This window comes from Trachinotus anak, unplaced genomic scaffold (assembly GCF_046630095.1).
Source record: "Trachinotus anak isolate AG129_WGS33_773 ecotype Australia unplaced genomic scaffold, CSIRO_AGI_Tana_v1 ptg000028l, whole genome shotgun sequence".
NCBI lineage: Eukaryota > Metazoa > Chordata > Actinopteri > Carangiformes > Carangidae > Trachinotus > Trachinotus anak.
In genome coordinates, this window is record NW_027273879.1 from 3,240,115 (window position 1) to 3,256,077 (window position 15,963).

General features: G+C 41.3%; 1 protein-coding gene across 4 annotated transcripts in view; it reads right to left on the reverse strand.

Moving 5' to 3' along the window:
* erbin (erbb2 interacting protein) overlaps positions 1 to 15,963 on the reverse strand; it is a 50,189-nt gene that overhangs the window by 14,149 nt on the left and 20,077 nt on the right. For all 4 annotated transcript variants that reach the window (XM_071465898.1, XM_071465897.1, XM_071465895.1 and 1 more), the window contains exons 3-13: positions 10,990 to 11,184; positions 10,650 to 10,767; positions 8,896 to 8,974; positions 8,657 to 8,746; positions 7,444 to 7,500; positions 5,236 to 5,299; positions 4,812 to 4,886; positions 3,650 to 3,794; positions 2,693 to 2,765; positions 588 to 717; positions 349 to 464 (exon numbers count right to left, since the gene is read on the reverse strand). In XM_071465898.1, coding sequence (XP_071321999.1) covers positions 349 to 464; positions 588 to 717; positions 2,693 to 2,765; positions 3,650 to 3,794; positions 4,812 to 4,886; positions 5,236 to 5,299; positions 7,444 to 7,500; positions 8,657 to 8,746; positions 8,896 to 8,974; positions 10,650 to 10,767; positions 10,990 to 11,175 — 1,133 coding nt within the window. In that variant the 5' untranslated portion in view covers positions 11,176 to 11,184. The remainder of the gene's footprint in view (positions 1 to 348; positions 465 to 587; positions 718 to 2,692; positions 2,766 to 3,649; positions 3,795 to 4,811; positions 4,887 to 5,235; positions 5,300 to 7,443; positions 7,501 to 8,656; positions 8,747 to 8,895; positions 8,975 to 10,649; positions 10,768 to 10,989; positions 11,185 to 15,963) is intronic.

Consider the following 15,963-nt stretch of genomic DNA (forward strand, 5'->3'; position numbering starts at 1 on the left):
GGACCCTCAGGAATGCCCTTCAAAAAGCTACTGGGATTGCGAGTACAAATTTATTAAAATTCACTGATTAAACTGCTGATTATTTTCCCCCTGTGGACTGATGGATCGTTTAAGTCTAAAAAATGTCAGTAAATAGTGAAAAATATCCTCTACCCCCAGGGCGACATGTTGAAATGTCTTGTTCTTTCTGACCAATGGAGCAAATCTCAAACAGATTCAGATTACAAGGATATAAAACAGAGAAAATGAGCAAATCCTTACATCTGAGAATTGGAATTTCTTTGGCTCAAAAAATTATTTTTAGATAGCAAAAAAATAAAAATTATACATGCACACTGTCAGACTCACTTGTTGTTACTAAGATTGATGACCTTGAGCCTCTGCATGTCACCCATCTCCTCAGGCAAAGACTCCAGCTTGTTGGAATGTAGAAACAGCACAGTTGCATTCTTCCAGTTGCCCATCTGTGAGGGGAGGAAGACCAAGGAGTCAGAGCCACACCAGCTGGTTACAGATGAGCGGGCTGACCTGCCGCGCCACTCAATCTCCACAAACACACATTTATATAGTCTGATGTTGATACTCACCTCCGGGGGTAGTTGGGTAAGGAAGTTGTGATCTGCAGCAAAGGTGCGGATGCAGACGCACTGGCCGATGGTGGAGGGCAACGCTTCGATCTCATTGAAACTGCAGTCCAGCTCTTCCAGAGATGTCAGCCTGAGACAAGAGGGAGCAAGAGGAGAGAGACAGGAGGACTTAAACCATGTGGTGCAAGTAATGTAGAAACTGTTCATATACTTTTCATTTCTACCCGGTGAGATATTGTCATGTTTTTTTTTCCCTCAGTTCCAAAAAAAACCAACTAAGGCAACTTCAGCTCATTCAGGACGCTGCTGCTAGAGTCCCAACAAAGACCAAGAAAACTGAACATGTTGTGCCAGGTCTCAGGTCTCTTTACTGGCTTCTAGTGAGTATTCCTGCTTGTCTCTAAATCTTTCAGTAGCTCAGGAGCAAAACATCTCTGCCTGTCTGACCCTCTTCTCAGGTCATCAGGTAGAGGGGCTGCTAACTGTTCCCACAGTGAAAACTAAACATGGAAAAGCAGGATACAGACCTGCACCGACTTCAACCACCTTTTATGACTTTACGACCTTTAACAGAAGCTTACCGGTAAATACATGAACCATCTCTCTCTAGTATGTATTTATGTCATAACTTTTTTATTTAATTTTCATGCTGTTTTTCTTTTAGATCGTTTTAATGCATTACATAAAGGGCTCTGAATCTGTTTTTGTGTATGAAATGTTATATATTAATTAACTGGCCTTGCCTTAAATCATATATCACAGATTTAGGATGCCAACATGGTAGAATAAGATCTCATTGTCTGCAAAACAAGTTGGCATTACTGGGCATCATGTGATTGTCTACAAAAAACAGCCCAATACTTCAGTGAGTTTGCTACAGAGGCAAAGATACTATAAACCAACTATACAAAACCTCCAATTACACCGACAAGAAAGGGTTAAATAATGTTCAAACAAGAACTCAGATCAACTTTGGTCCAGACCAGCTAGTGAGACAACATCTTACAGTGTTAGTGAAATGCTCAGAGACATTTATGCCAAAGCTGATGCATCTTAAAAGCTTCATGCAAGTAGTTTAAAAACAGGAACATTTCAAACTGAACCTGTGTTGACAGAGAAGTGCTGGTGCAGCTGGGTGTTTTCTGCTGAATGAAAAATGCAAATGCACTCTGCAGATTCAGATGAATGTGAAGTGAGTCTGACCTGTGGGAGAGCTATTGTGTTAGGGTACCATTAAACTCCAAAACACCAGATTTGGTGTCTATATACCCCCCCTTCCTGCTGTAGGGGACTATATAGAGTGGGGACACAGTGCACCCACAGTGTACTGAATAAAATCTGCTGCTTATAAATGAGAAAAAAAATAAATAAAAAAATCTGCTTGCTTGAGCTAAAATCCTTGCATGGGATTAAGCTAAACCATTGGCTTTGTCACATAATCTGTGTCAAAGTACACAAGGAGACACATTCTAACATAAGGGATAATTGCCAGTGTTTGGAAACAATGAATGAAAAACAAAACTGCACAGCTGTAATAGTAATTGTCAGTTGATGCAGATTTGTTCCTTTCATGGCTGTGGGAATGGACTGATTCAAAAAAGAAAAAAAACACAGATGGATTAAATTGGAGCCTAATCTTTGAGCTGGACCACAATGATTGAGAGTAGATGGAGGGTCAGCATGTCAACCTGCCTCGCCCACAATAGCCTCAGCAGCTGCTGACTGCGGGGTTAACCTGTCTGCTGCAGACAACATCAGTCTGAGAACAGCGACGGCTGATTTAATCTGTCAGTATTTCATCAGGGGTCATCAGGGCAAAGACTCCTCCTCAGTACAGCAAACCTCAAACTGTTTCCATGAATCAATACGGCAGACTAAGAACCACAATATACCATTCCTGTCATTCAGACTTCATCATCATGGCCGTTATTAGTAACTCAATATCATCAGCACTGGACCAAAACAAATAAAGCATCAGGAACACATTACGTTTAATGGGACTATCTGACAGACAGTTTCATGCGATCAGTGGACGGCGGATGAAAATAATCCACTGATCTCACTCGTTATTCTGCTGATATTAAAGCTACTGCTGTAGTGCTCACCCTCCGACAGAGTCTGGCAAGTACATCAGCTGGTTCTCATCCACCTTCAGCGCCGTCAGTTTCTTCAGTGAGCCTAAAGAAAGAGTTAAAGAGAGAGAGAGAGAGGAACAGAGAGAATTAGAGAGATGCATAGAGCAGCTCAGGGCTGTTATTGATTATCACTTGGTGTTGCACCACAAAGAGGAATATCAATTACAGCGGTTAATTGGATTAATTCATGCAATCGTCAATATAGTAATCAGTTCAGTCGTAATCAATCCCTACTCCTACAGCACTGTCCCTCTGGACTCATCTGAGTTTGTTAGTCTGGTCTTTACTCATGAGCATCACTATTCTCCCAAGAGATGAAAGGAAGTAAGCGACTATAAATATCCACATTATCAGTTTGGTCAGTCCACAGTTTATATGTAAATGTGAACCAAGATTCCTTCGCTCGTTGTCAATTTTCCTTCAAATAAATATATAAAAAGACTAGTTCCACAGTATCTGAGACGGAGGAAATAAACATCAGAAAGCAGTAGTTATGAGATGTTGCCGCATTTTCATTTGTTTCATAAACACACTTGTAACATAAATTTGGTTAAAAATGGGGCTGAACGATGTGTTAGAAAACTCATATTGCCATTTCATTGAAAAAAATATAAAAATGAAGATGTGATGTTTGTGTTTGATTTTTTTGAGACTGGAGAAATTGTATTCTCCTCTGAGAGCATTTCTTTCAGCATGATTTTTGAAAGTTGGTGTGCTTTTATGACAACATATTTTAGATACACAGGAAAAACATGCCACGTCATCTGTGGGAATGAGATCACTAAAATACACAACCCAAGAATGAAAAATGCATTGGCAGTAGTTAAAAGAGAGTTAAGGTGTTTCATAATGGATTTTCCTCAAATAGGACATGTGTGTGTGTGTGTGTGTGTGTGTGTGTGTGTGTGTGTGCGCTGCAGTTTTCACCGATGGAGCCGGGCAGCTGTGTGAGAGCATTGTTGGAGAGCAGGAGGTCCTGCAGACTCTCACAGCCGCAGATTTGCTCGTCCACCATCTCCAGGTTGTTCTTGGACACGTCCAGGTACGTCAGCTGTTTTAGCGTCCCAAGCATCTGGATAGATTGAAGGAGACACAGAAAATAATTACACAGAATTATCACTGATCTCTCATTATCCTCACTCAATCTATGCCAACAATTACTCAATAGTATTGGTTGAAAACAATTAAAACTAGAATTACCGCCTCTGTCACTCAGACTAGTTTCAGACTACAATCCTATTTATCCAGACTCATATTAACCATTTGTATGAAATTTTGTTATAAATTCTGGATGAAAGTGTTTTGTGAGGTCACACCAACCTTGACCTTTGATCACCAAAATCTAATCAATTCATCCTTGAGTCCAAGTGGACATTTGTGCCAAATTTGAAGAAGTTCTATCAAGGTGTTATGGGACTGATGGACAACCCGAAAACAATACGCCTCCGACTCCGAGGCACATCATCCTCAGTGGTGAGGTGAAGTAGCTATTTGTCAGGTAGGAGCATCACAAACATGATATAATGCTGAAGTTGTGTTTTCCACTTTCTTAAATGGAGAATTATATAAAAAGGAAAACAGTGGCTATGTTCCGTTCCGCTTTATATGCTTCACAGACGCCATCACTTATTAAAGGCCAGACTGTGATTACAGCTGATGCTATACAAAGGCTGGCAGCAGAACTAATGCTTTAATTATGACCCAGTTACAAACAAGCCGGTCATTTGGATGAAAAATGAATCTCATGTAACACATTCAGACTATCAAAGCATCATTATAAATTAATTATGTTCAAAGAAAATAACAACTTAACAGCAGCAGGTATTTTTGTAAGCAGTACTGGGACATCTGCAAACCCAAAAGTCTAATTGTGCTCATCCAGCAGCAGAATCATTTCTAAACTGCAGCTTCGTCACCGCTGCTTTTCATAGAGCTGAAGGTCTGATGTGAACTGATGGTGGTTGGTTTTGATGAAGATTTAAGCAGACATTTAGTTTGAAAATTGCAGGAAATAATCTCAGGATTATGTTTGAAGGGGGAGAGCTGGCACTGGAAGTATGCGAGTATGAAGCATGACTGTAAATTATACCCCAGGTAAAAACGTCAGTCTGTTCCCGTCCATCCACAGCTCCTTGATTCCAGTCAGCTGCTCCAACACCTCAGGCTACACAGACACAGAGGAAAAAGGAGGTTAAGTGAAAGGGACATGTGTGTGTGTGAGTGTTTAAGGGTGTGTGTGTCTGCTGGGTAGGGACAACACACTTAACTCACAAACAACCTGAAAATCAACCATGAGATAATTTATTTATTCCACTGTAATTATTGTGTAATAACATTATTTCTTATTATCTTATTGTCTGTGCACCTAAAAAAACCCCCAAAAAACCAAAACAGAGCTTCTTTGCAAAAATGAAGGTGAAGGAAAGGGAGCAGATTAAGGAAGGAGGAGGTGAGGTCACCACCAGAGAGGCAGAGAGCCCTAGGCACTGACAGAGCGACTGACAGATACTCACCATTTCAGTGAACTCATTACTCCCCAGGTCCAACCTCTCCAGCTGCGTGAGTTTCTGCATGCTCCTGTAGACACAAAGCACAGACAGGGAGTGAGACACTGACAAAAAAGAATCAATGAAATCTCTAAAATATGACTACTTGAATGGAAAACACTACATTGCACCTCTGTGGTGAAACTAAAGGATTAAGAAGCAAGCATGCCAAAAGAAACTTTCTTTTTTTTTTTTTATAATCTGTCAGTTTTCGGGTTTTATTTTGGATAGCGTACATGCTCTGCCTTTGTTCCTCTCGCTGAATAATTTTATGAGGAAATAAATACCATTTAAAGCTCAGGCGTGACAGAAATATGCTTTGAATAATGGAAAATGTGACGTATGCTAGCCCTAAGCCTTGCTCCAGAGTTTTCTCTCCACATTCAGGTCACAGTCTCACATTCTCTGCTACGCTGTAAACAAGCAGATAAAAACCAGGACGATTCAGCTCTTCACTTTATTTAAATCATCACCATTGATGGAAAAGTGGAGGTAAAATATTCATAATAATAAGCATCACGCTCCCATTTCTCATATTCTACTGACAAGATGCCAAAGAGGCAATTTAAGCTCCAGCAAACAGTAGATATCCCTGAACACACATAACTCATCTTTTGAGTTGTCATCACCCACACACACAAAAGTCTCAGAAAGTGAGAGATAAAGATCTGCAGAAATACAGAGTTCACAGGTCCACTGTTTCAGAGTCATTTCTCTGAGCTCTTCATAAAATATACAAGGATCAGGTGATTAAATGATATAATTCTGGCATGATAAGGAACTGTGATACACAAATCAGCTTTACACAAAGATAAAGGAAAATGTTTTCAATCAAAAATGTCCTCAAGAGTGAATCACAGGTTCACATAAATAATTCTAAACACAAAGTCAAAGGAAGAGATGAAACAGAGATGCTGTGAATTCTGTTTGGGAACAGATATGATGTTACTTTCACAGCAGGGGTGAGCTGTGTTTCCTGAAAGAGATTCAGAGAAGAGGCCCACCAAAACCATCGATTTATGAACATTATTGAAGCCCTTTGGTCATGTCTTTTTTTTTTGTGCTTGGTGCAACATGAAAACATGAATCGCATCGATGTGTTTGAGCATTAGCCAGCTTTGTCACATTCTTACCTCAAAGTTGGCAAGAACACCAGAGACCCCTGTGTGAGCTGAGAGGGGTGAGAATGAGCTGTGCTGGCTTGTCTAGAACGTGAGTTCACCAGTGGAAGGGAAAAAAACCAAAAAAACCCAAAACAAACACTGTGGCTTCTGACCCCAAGTTGTGAGGAACACAGCAGCCTTCTTTAAATACAGAGAAACATTTGGTTTATGCATGTGCCCGGTGTGTGTCTGTGCACCGAGACGAGAAGGGGCTCCTCTTTCTATGTGGACGCTCTGAAAAGACTCTCTCCTGCGCCCCTTTGTGCATGCACACATTTGTTTACATCTCTGAAATGCTTGTGTGTTGCTCTGGCAACGTTCCCGATAATTAGTCCTTTTCTTTGTCAGGGCTCCAGCCTTTAACAGGTCTGGCCTCTGTCACATAAACACAGCGAGAGCAGAGGATCCGCTCCGAGCCCCGGCACTGCGCTGCACTTCGTAAACGAACTGGCCCGTCAGTCACACAGCCAAAAATAAGAGAAAAGGAAAAGTGAGGGAGTTAACAAAAGGAAGCTCAGCCAGAGGCAGGAAGTATAAAAAAAATGGAATGGAATGATACAGCAAGTGAAGCATGAGTGACGACAGAAAGGGAAAGTAGCTCCCTTCCAGTCACCTGGAGCTTTTTAAAAATATTCGTGGGACGCTCAGTCTCCCTGTGGCACTCTAACCTTCTCAAATGGTGAAATAACCCTCACCGCTGTCTCTGAAGAGGATTATAAAACCTGTCACAGCAAGCATCCAAGTGAAGGGGGCTCTTATGTAACGCTGGAATTTAATACTACAGTTAGAGGTGTGGGGAGTGCATCCGGGGGGGGGGGGGGGGGGGGTGCGGGGGGGTCAGGATGGAGGACACAGCAGGGATGTTGCTGGGGTTGCGAGAGGAAGTAGACCGAGGAAGGAAGGAAGGAAGGAAGGAAGGAAGGGTAAAAATTCATGACTGGCTTCAGGATGCAAAGGTGACACTCAGTGAATACACGATGCTTGGAAAACATGGGAAGTAAAAACCACTTACTTTGGCAGCATCTTTAACTGGTTCTCCCTCAGCTCCAAGATCTGTAATTTAGTCAACCTGCAACCGAGGACAAAGCCAATCATCATCATTAAACACTGCAGCAACACTTAATATTTAAAAATCACACTGTCCAACATCTGATCTTCAGACTGCAGAAACCTTTATTTACATGAATTACTTGAGTCATAACCGTCTGCCTGTTGGTTAGTTTTAACAATTATTCTTCAGTTCTCTGCTGACTTATCTGCCACTAACCAGCCATGATGTGTAGCTACATGACATTTAGCTCAACAAACCAAGCTCTGATGTAAAGTAGGGTGGCCATAGAGAAAGTCCAAGAGGAGTGTTAGTGAGAGGAAACGGGCCTATGGGGCCAACACCCACATGGGAACCTCGTGTCACATGTTTATTGTAATCAGAAGAACTGCTGTGTGAACTACAAACAATAAAAACCTGACTAATTGTAGTGGTTTGATGAAACTACCTGTTTAACTGCATCTTAAATCCTCAACATGATAAAACACCAAAACAATAAGTGAACATGAGGCATTGATACAACTCTAACTGCTGTTAAAGCCTGGTGTTACGCAATAAATAACATTTAATACAATACGGTCACCCAGGAAAACCTCTGCCTCTGCTGCAGGGTCCACCTACAATACATATTCCTTAATAAACTGTAAATACATCATATTCATTGTGAGCAAGAGGTCAGTGATATTGACAAACAGAAATTTACTTTGTGTCCAAATAGCTTAGCATCAATATAATCACTATAATATGGAGATGACATAAGCTAGTCTTATGTCACAATCAATATTTTGTCAACACCACCCAGCTGCACTGCAGATTAGGCGGTGGCAGGAAATCTCTGTGGCTTGTGTGACTTTATAAAGCCAGTCACTCTGTCACATGAGTGCTATGTTTTGGCATTTCTGGCCTTTCATTTGCAGGAATTATTTTATTTTTAAAAAATTTGGAACCAAGATTTAAATGGATTCCCTTTCGAATATTTTTATTTCATAGAAATGATATACTACACAGTACTTACTATATTTCTAAGTCACAGTCATGTTAGTGTCATGACCTAGTGAACTACTGAATGTGGTTTCACACAGACACAGCCAACATAAGACAGTGAAGACTGAGTGTAAAGTTTGAACTTCAGCTTTTCTTTTCTTTTTTTTTTTTTTTTTTCAGAGAACAAACTGACCTGCCAAAGCTGGCGGGTAGAAACTCCAGAAAGGCATCATTCAGGTAGAGCTGTGTCAGACTCAGAAGCTGGGTGAAGCCTTCAGGGAGCCTGACAACACATACCGCACAGGAGTCACATCACTCACACAAAGCCTGATAAAGCTACTGCCAGGACATTATACTGAAACTCAAAACATTAAACCAAGATGTAGTTAATTAAGGGTGAAAAGCTATTACATGATGGAGCGCTGTACTCACTTGGATATGGGATTCACACTGGCCTCTACTATAGCTAGCACTTTGCAGTTCTTGATGTTTTCTGGAAACTCCTGGATACCTGGACAGAAAGGGCAAGAGCAAATTACAATAAGTGGTTTAAAAATAGACGTTGGCAATGTTATATCTCGGCCATTTTATTACCACTGGCACAAAACAAATGGCTCCTGTCTGAAGCGAAAAAGATGAGGGATAATACAAGCCATCCTGCCTCTGTTTAGCAGGAGAAGCTTTGTGAATGTTAAACACAGGTGGTTTGCGAGCACTCCGTAGACTGTGAGTACAAGCAGGAAGGCTCTCTGTCTGAATCGAGGTACATTAAGAGTGGCTCTGCACCTTTTCCTCTCTAAACAACCACAGAGAAGAGCGCTTAGGGTGACATAATAAAAGAGGAGGAGAGGAAGAAGAAAGAAAAAAAAAGACCACTGAGCGATTGTCTGCAAGTTCTCATGAAACATCCACAATGTGCAAACTGCGAGAAAGAGGATGTGACCGAGTCTCAAGGTTTATTTCCACCCACTTTGTTTTGTGTCCACAACACTTAGCACAGAGTGCTTTGTGAAGAAGGATAAGCTACTTTTAATGTCAACACGGCACATAAAGCTCTGGTTCATGAAAACACCACCACATCTTTCACCATTTGTTTAATCTGGGCTGTCTCTGCACTCACTCATTTATATTAGAATTACCTTTATAACCTTGCCATAGCCTTTGCTGAGCAGGCATACTCCTCCACAGCTCTGCTTAGCTTTAAGGTCATACAGTGATGATCAACCGTCTTATACAGCAACCTGTGCTGCTAACAGGTTAGATCGGCAGTGCTTGACATCCACATGGGAAGCACAAAGAAAATGTCAGATAGTCAGGCTGACATGTCTGAAGCGAGAAAAAAAAACAAAACAAAACTCTTTGGAAAGAATATGCAACAGGATGTAAATAAAGAAAAAATAAAAACAGCACAGTCACCTGATCCTGTGTGAAGCTGGTTATTATAACTATGACGGCTTCAGAGACTCTTGTTCTAAATTTCAAACTAGAACAACACCGACAGTGGAAAGTTTTCATCAAACAGGAAAAATGTAAAGGACGAAGCTCTTAATTGTATTCTCTTGTGAATCTTTGTCACCAAAGACGTAAATGTCACACTTCAACAAATGTTGTCAGTTCCCACTCTTCGAAACCACTGACAGGACACTTTGAGCTGAGCACCTTGCACAAATATTCTCATAGTTGGTCTGAGAATCAGCTCATCCAGCTCCGTTTTGTGACTGCTACGACGCTGCGCTACGAGGGCAGCGTCTAGTACAACTCAGGTCTGAGCTTGTCCACCTCTTTTATCCATCATATCAGAGATTTTGACTCATGCAACCTTGTGATGTTTAGTGGTACATGAAACATGCCGTAGCAGTTTACCACAGAATATCTTTGAAGCAATCTAAACATGGTGCCAGTTATGCAAGTTTTTTTTTCTTTTTTTCTGGAAATTCTTTCTTTATTTACTGACTGATGCAGTCAAGACAACACAAGGACATCTGCGACAGTGACACTTTTGAACTTCACAGGTCACTGGACCGGAGGCTGTAGTCAGTTTTCAGGTCTGGGTAAGAGGATCTGATGAGCAGCTTTAAATGACTCATTTAAACTGCCAGTCAAAAACTCACTTCTAACCTGAGTGAGAGACTGAAGACGAGATAAAGACATTGGCCATGTTGGCATAAGTGGCAATGTTTGCTTACTGTTTTTGCTGACGTCAAGCTCCCTGAGATTGATGAGGTTTGCGATCGCCGCCGGCAACACCGTCAGGTCATTATCTGGCATGCTCAGTCGGTGTAGTAACTGGCAGTTAAACAGTTGCTGGTGGAGACAGTGAAGAGATAACAGTTGTTTTCAAACCAAAAACTGAACGCTGAACGGGAATATACTGTCAAATGTTAGATGTTTAAGTGCTCTTCAAAAGTAGAAGAAGAAGAAGTAAAGAATGTCAACAACGCAAAGCTTTTCATAGGAGATAAACAAGTTAGACGTGCATTGAGTTTATATTAAGTGGCCTCATGTACACAACCATTTTTGCCTTACTTTAGGCAGTTCCTCGATCTGGTTGGCATCGAGGTAGAGTTCCTGCAGGGTCTTCTCAAAGCTAAAGATCTCCTTAGGAACAGTCTCCAGGCTGCAGTGGGAGTAGTCCAGCGATGTTACCGTCTCCTCCTCACCCCGCAAGCAGCGGCATGGCACCAGACGAACAAACAAGCTCCGCTTGGACATCCTCAGTCCCTAGAGAGGGAAAACAGACAGATATGTAAAGGGAGTAGAGGATTAAGAGGAGTTGAGGGGGTTGGCTTACGTCTAGCACTGCTTTCAAATTTTAAGTTCAAGTGTCCAGATTCAATAAATAAACACTCATTTATAACATATACACACAGATTTTGATATCTGATCTGTGCATCAGATCCAGGACCATGTGACTGCAGTCCTAATGATCAGAACAGAACATGTATGCTGTTTTGTAGAGACAGATCATTGTCAGCAGTCTGTGTCCAAAAACACATGGAGAGCAATGACTCAGGTTTTGATGCGGAGGAAATGATGAAGTCACATATTCAGTTTGGAAAAATGCCTCCGCTCAGTCAAAACTACATGTGGACATATTTATCAGTGATGATGATTGTAAGACCAGGCCTTTAATAAAACCCCCCAATAGTGAACTTCTATCAGAAATATATTCTGTTAGATAACTCAGCTGTCACCCATTAGAGAGCAAGAAGGTCGTTTTAGGATGTACATTCACCACATTCAGTGTAGCAATCAGACACAAATACATTAGAAAAGGGATCTGATCCCACAGCCTTAACCATCCTTCAGCATGAGCACATCTCAAAAACCCTCAAATCCTTCTATAAAAAAGGGAAATTTCAGTATTTATCAACCTCTGTGTTATTCTCACATCTTTGTCCAATGTGATTATTAGTCTTAGTCTAACATTATACGCACCAGATTGTTGCAACATCATCTGACATACTAGACAAACATTTCTCTACACTGCACTATCCAGATTCTTTCAGCAGTTACACAGATATTTTCTGTGTTCACTCGTGTTTGAGTGGTTAGTTTCTAATAAGTTTAAGTTCTGTGGAAAGCTTTAGGAAGCTTGTGCTCCTTGCACCAGTCAACATTGTTCTTGCACAAATGGAGGGGGTGAATAAACTGCCATAAGGTGAAAACACTTGAATAACACCCAGGTTGACAAATTCCAAAAGTTCCCCTTAACATGACATTATCATTTAAAAAGGTTAAACTGTCATATGTTTGAGGAACTGAGTTTAGTTACACAGAGACTGTGGTGTGAGCCATTCACAGCATGAGAGCTTTCCAGCAGTATCAGTGGATTAATAATTGCTCTTCAGTCCAGAAGGACTTCAGTAGAGGGGCCTTTCAAAACAGCCATGGGCTGCAACATGCACACTCAATCCCATTATTTCATCCAGAGCTTTGCTCGTTCTGAAATTTGCAAATAGATTACAGATGATCACTGACAATGAGTCATAACTAAGTGAATTAATATGCAACACATCTGACTAAAAAACTAACAGGCCTATAAACTGTATGTGCTTTTCAAGGATTCACTAAAAAAGACAAAGTATCCCAGTGGAGCCTGATGTAAATTTTGTGTTTCTTATTTCTCTTTTACTTGTGGGAAAAGCTGCTTTCCACTTCTGAAATTTCCATCCTTTTCAATAACATTGGCTGTAGCCTCATTTGGGTCAAAGCTGAGGATAAAACTGCAAAAAAAGAAGTAGGCAATGAATCAGCCATCGTTTTGGAAATCTGTGTCCTTGACTAGTTTTATCCAAAACTCTCTCCACGGCAAAATAATGACATAATGAAGCCAGAAATCTTTTTTTCAGCTTTCAATCTGGTTGGGGAAAGTTTACAGGGCGGATGGGAAGGGAGTTGTAAACCTGTCCTTTAAACTTGCTATAATTTTTATAGCTTCAGTCTCGAGGTCAACATGCAGGTTTTCACCAAGTACAGTATCCACTATGGAATGTGCTCTAGTCAACAGAGGCTTTGTTCTGTGGACCATGTAGAGAATGTGACTTTTCCTCCCCCTCGTCTTAATCTGAGCGTCGCCACAGCACATAATCTCCGAGTCCTTCACTCACCGCAGATCCTGACTGACTGTGGTGGCCTTGACCCACACCATCAGTCACACCCACACAGTTTGTGTTACGAGCTGCTATAAGTAACTATGCCAGTCATTCCCCTGTGTGATATCTGGTTTACCGGACACATCCCACTGTCTTTGTTATCACATGTACAAATATTTGCATGTATGTGTAGAGATGCCTTCCCTGGGCCATGCAATGTATTTTTGGATATACTCAAAATATGACCTAGTAACCTATTGTGACATTAGTCATGGAACCAAAAAAAAACAAATCATACAACGCTCAAAAGAGATACAATCTCAGAACTTCAAAACTGTCCAAAGATGACTCAAGAAGGAGCGGTCAGCCATCCCTCTATCTAAACCTCATTAAAAATGGGGGCCTGCATGCACACGCCCACACTCACATGAGGTATGCACAACCAAGAGGCTGTCAGCCTCCCACACACTCTGCTATAGCAGCAGGCGGCTCACGTATAAATACAGTGAGTAATCTGGTCCATCACCAGAGGGGATGACAGAGGGCTTGGCTCCATTCACCCCGAGTAATGAGGACTGAGCGTATGGATGACGTATGATATGCAGAGTGGGAGGAGGGGGAGGACTGGAACAAGAGGGAGTGTGATATGGGTTAACGGGAATGGGGAAGTTGTGGGTTATTTTGAGGTATGTAAGAAAAAGCAATTAAGAAGCAATAGCAGATTAAGAGTCATGAAAAACGACGTAGGGAGATTTGTATTTGATTCGAAATGCTGACAGGAGAGAAGTTAGAGCAAAACAGGAAAGAGAAGAATGGAGGTGGTGAACATGTTATAGCTGGTAGTTCACACCTAAAGGACGACTCCTGATAATGTTAAATGACCAGAAAATCAGAGTGTTGGCTTCACTGCAGAAAAAGACTCAGGCCCTGTTCAGGCGTGGCATCAACATGCGACTTGGGTGAGCCGATCACAAGTGAACAGCTCTGAGGACAGATGTGAATGCTCTGAGGACATATTTGAGATCTGATCACTCAGACCACATTCAGAGGAGGTTTGAGCTGCATATGGCCAGATGCTTTAAGGAGCGTGAACGCAAATGTGTCCTGGGCCACGCTGAAGGACCGCCTACCCAGCAGATGTCCTCTGCCACAGTTCCATCAATGAACTGAAAATATTCTTACACTTCTCACAGCGTTTGCCATACATTGATTTATTTGTGGCAGCAAGCCACAATATCAAATGACCAAACCCTTATTTTGTTGTAGAGCTTTGCAAAGTGTATTGATTCGCTCAGCCCCTCCTTGCCCCGCTCTGTCTCTTCCACAAACACACTGGCCGTCTGTCGCAGTCCGACTGGTTACAAACAACAACACATTTTGTCTTTGCAAACAGGAATCATGTGCGTGTTTATTTGCATATAGAGCAGGGAGGTGAGATCAGATCACAAGTGGTCAGACACCTATGTGGAGACACATGTAAATACCACGTCTGAACTGGGCCAAACAGTCTGATGCTATCGTGCTGATGTGTAAGCAGGCAGTGCTTATGTTCACCATCTCACCTGTCTTAGCACTCAACAAAAATACACCTCAGACTGATGCAAGTCTCATTAGTTTTGAATATCTGCTCATAAATCAAAGTATTGGCAGCGCTGGAGCTTTGTTTACCTGGTTCTTGGTTAACTAGGAGCATAAGTGTGGTGATACTCTTTTCACTTTTTTTTTTTTCAAATTGTAAACAAATCCTAGAGAAATCCCCAAACCAACAAGAAACTGATCTACTAAGAAGTACTGTTCGTGTATCCAGAATCTGATACGTCTTATTTCTGCCATAGAGCTCCATTGTTGTCCAAAGACTATTAAAAATACATGAGCACAATGAGTCACACCTTTGGGTGACATGTTTCTTCATTACCATGAACACAGGCGAAAACATACTCACTGTATGAATCCTCAGCTGAAAATATTCCAACATATACACAGTTTACTATTGTTTAACTTTTATTTGCTAAAAAGTACGTTTTAAAGGTTTTAGGACATTTAGCATTTTCAAATATTAAAACTATGTATCCATGAAACATTTTAATGATTTACGTCTTCAGCAGAAACAAAGGGCCCCGAGGTTGAGAGCCACACATGTCAGAAAGTATTGAGAGATGAAAACACTTTGCTGTTTTGGTGTTTTCAGATACTTTGTTGACATTTAACAAAGAAACAGCCTTAACCTTTAAAAACAAACTGATTTATGTTGCACAATCCTGTCAACGTGCCAAGTAAGACAGCTGGTGTACAACAGGGGACCTTGAATGAAAACCTCATGAGTCAGGTACTTTACCAATTTGGGACCATAGTCCTTCAAAATAAACATCAAGTTCAGCTGCTGTCAGTAGGTCAGAGGTTTGTGATACCCAGCATACAAATAAACACATATATGTATAAATATCATTTTTGCTTAACCCCTGTTTCATTTTGCATAATGTTTGACACGCTGCTGATGTACAAGGAGTTCAATCACTTCTGCACAACTGAAGCATTTCCTCCAGAGGCAGAAGACAGAGGTCTATCTCCTACCTCCTTTATGACAGTGTTCGTTAAGGTTCTTTTGTGCCATTAATGTGATTTTACTTCGTTCTGCAAGAAAGTTTACCCCACAAGGAAAATAAAGGGAGGGAGGGAAATGGGCTGGATAACTGTGGCAGTGTTGGGCTGTCTGTCTGCCTGTCTATAGCCCCCCAAGAGTAATCTGGAGGGCAGCGTCGTAATGAGAACCGCACTGCCTGCAACATAGATAGGCTTATCCACTGACCTACATGTTACTGGAATGATGACTGCGTCCACTCACCCAGCTTTAGTCCACCAAGAGCTTTTGACTTTCGAACTAAGGAAGTTCAAGACATGGAAACAG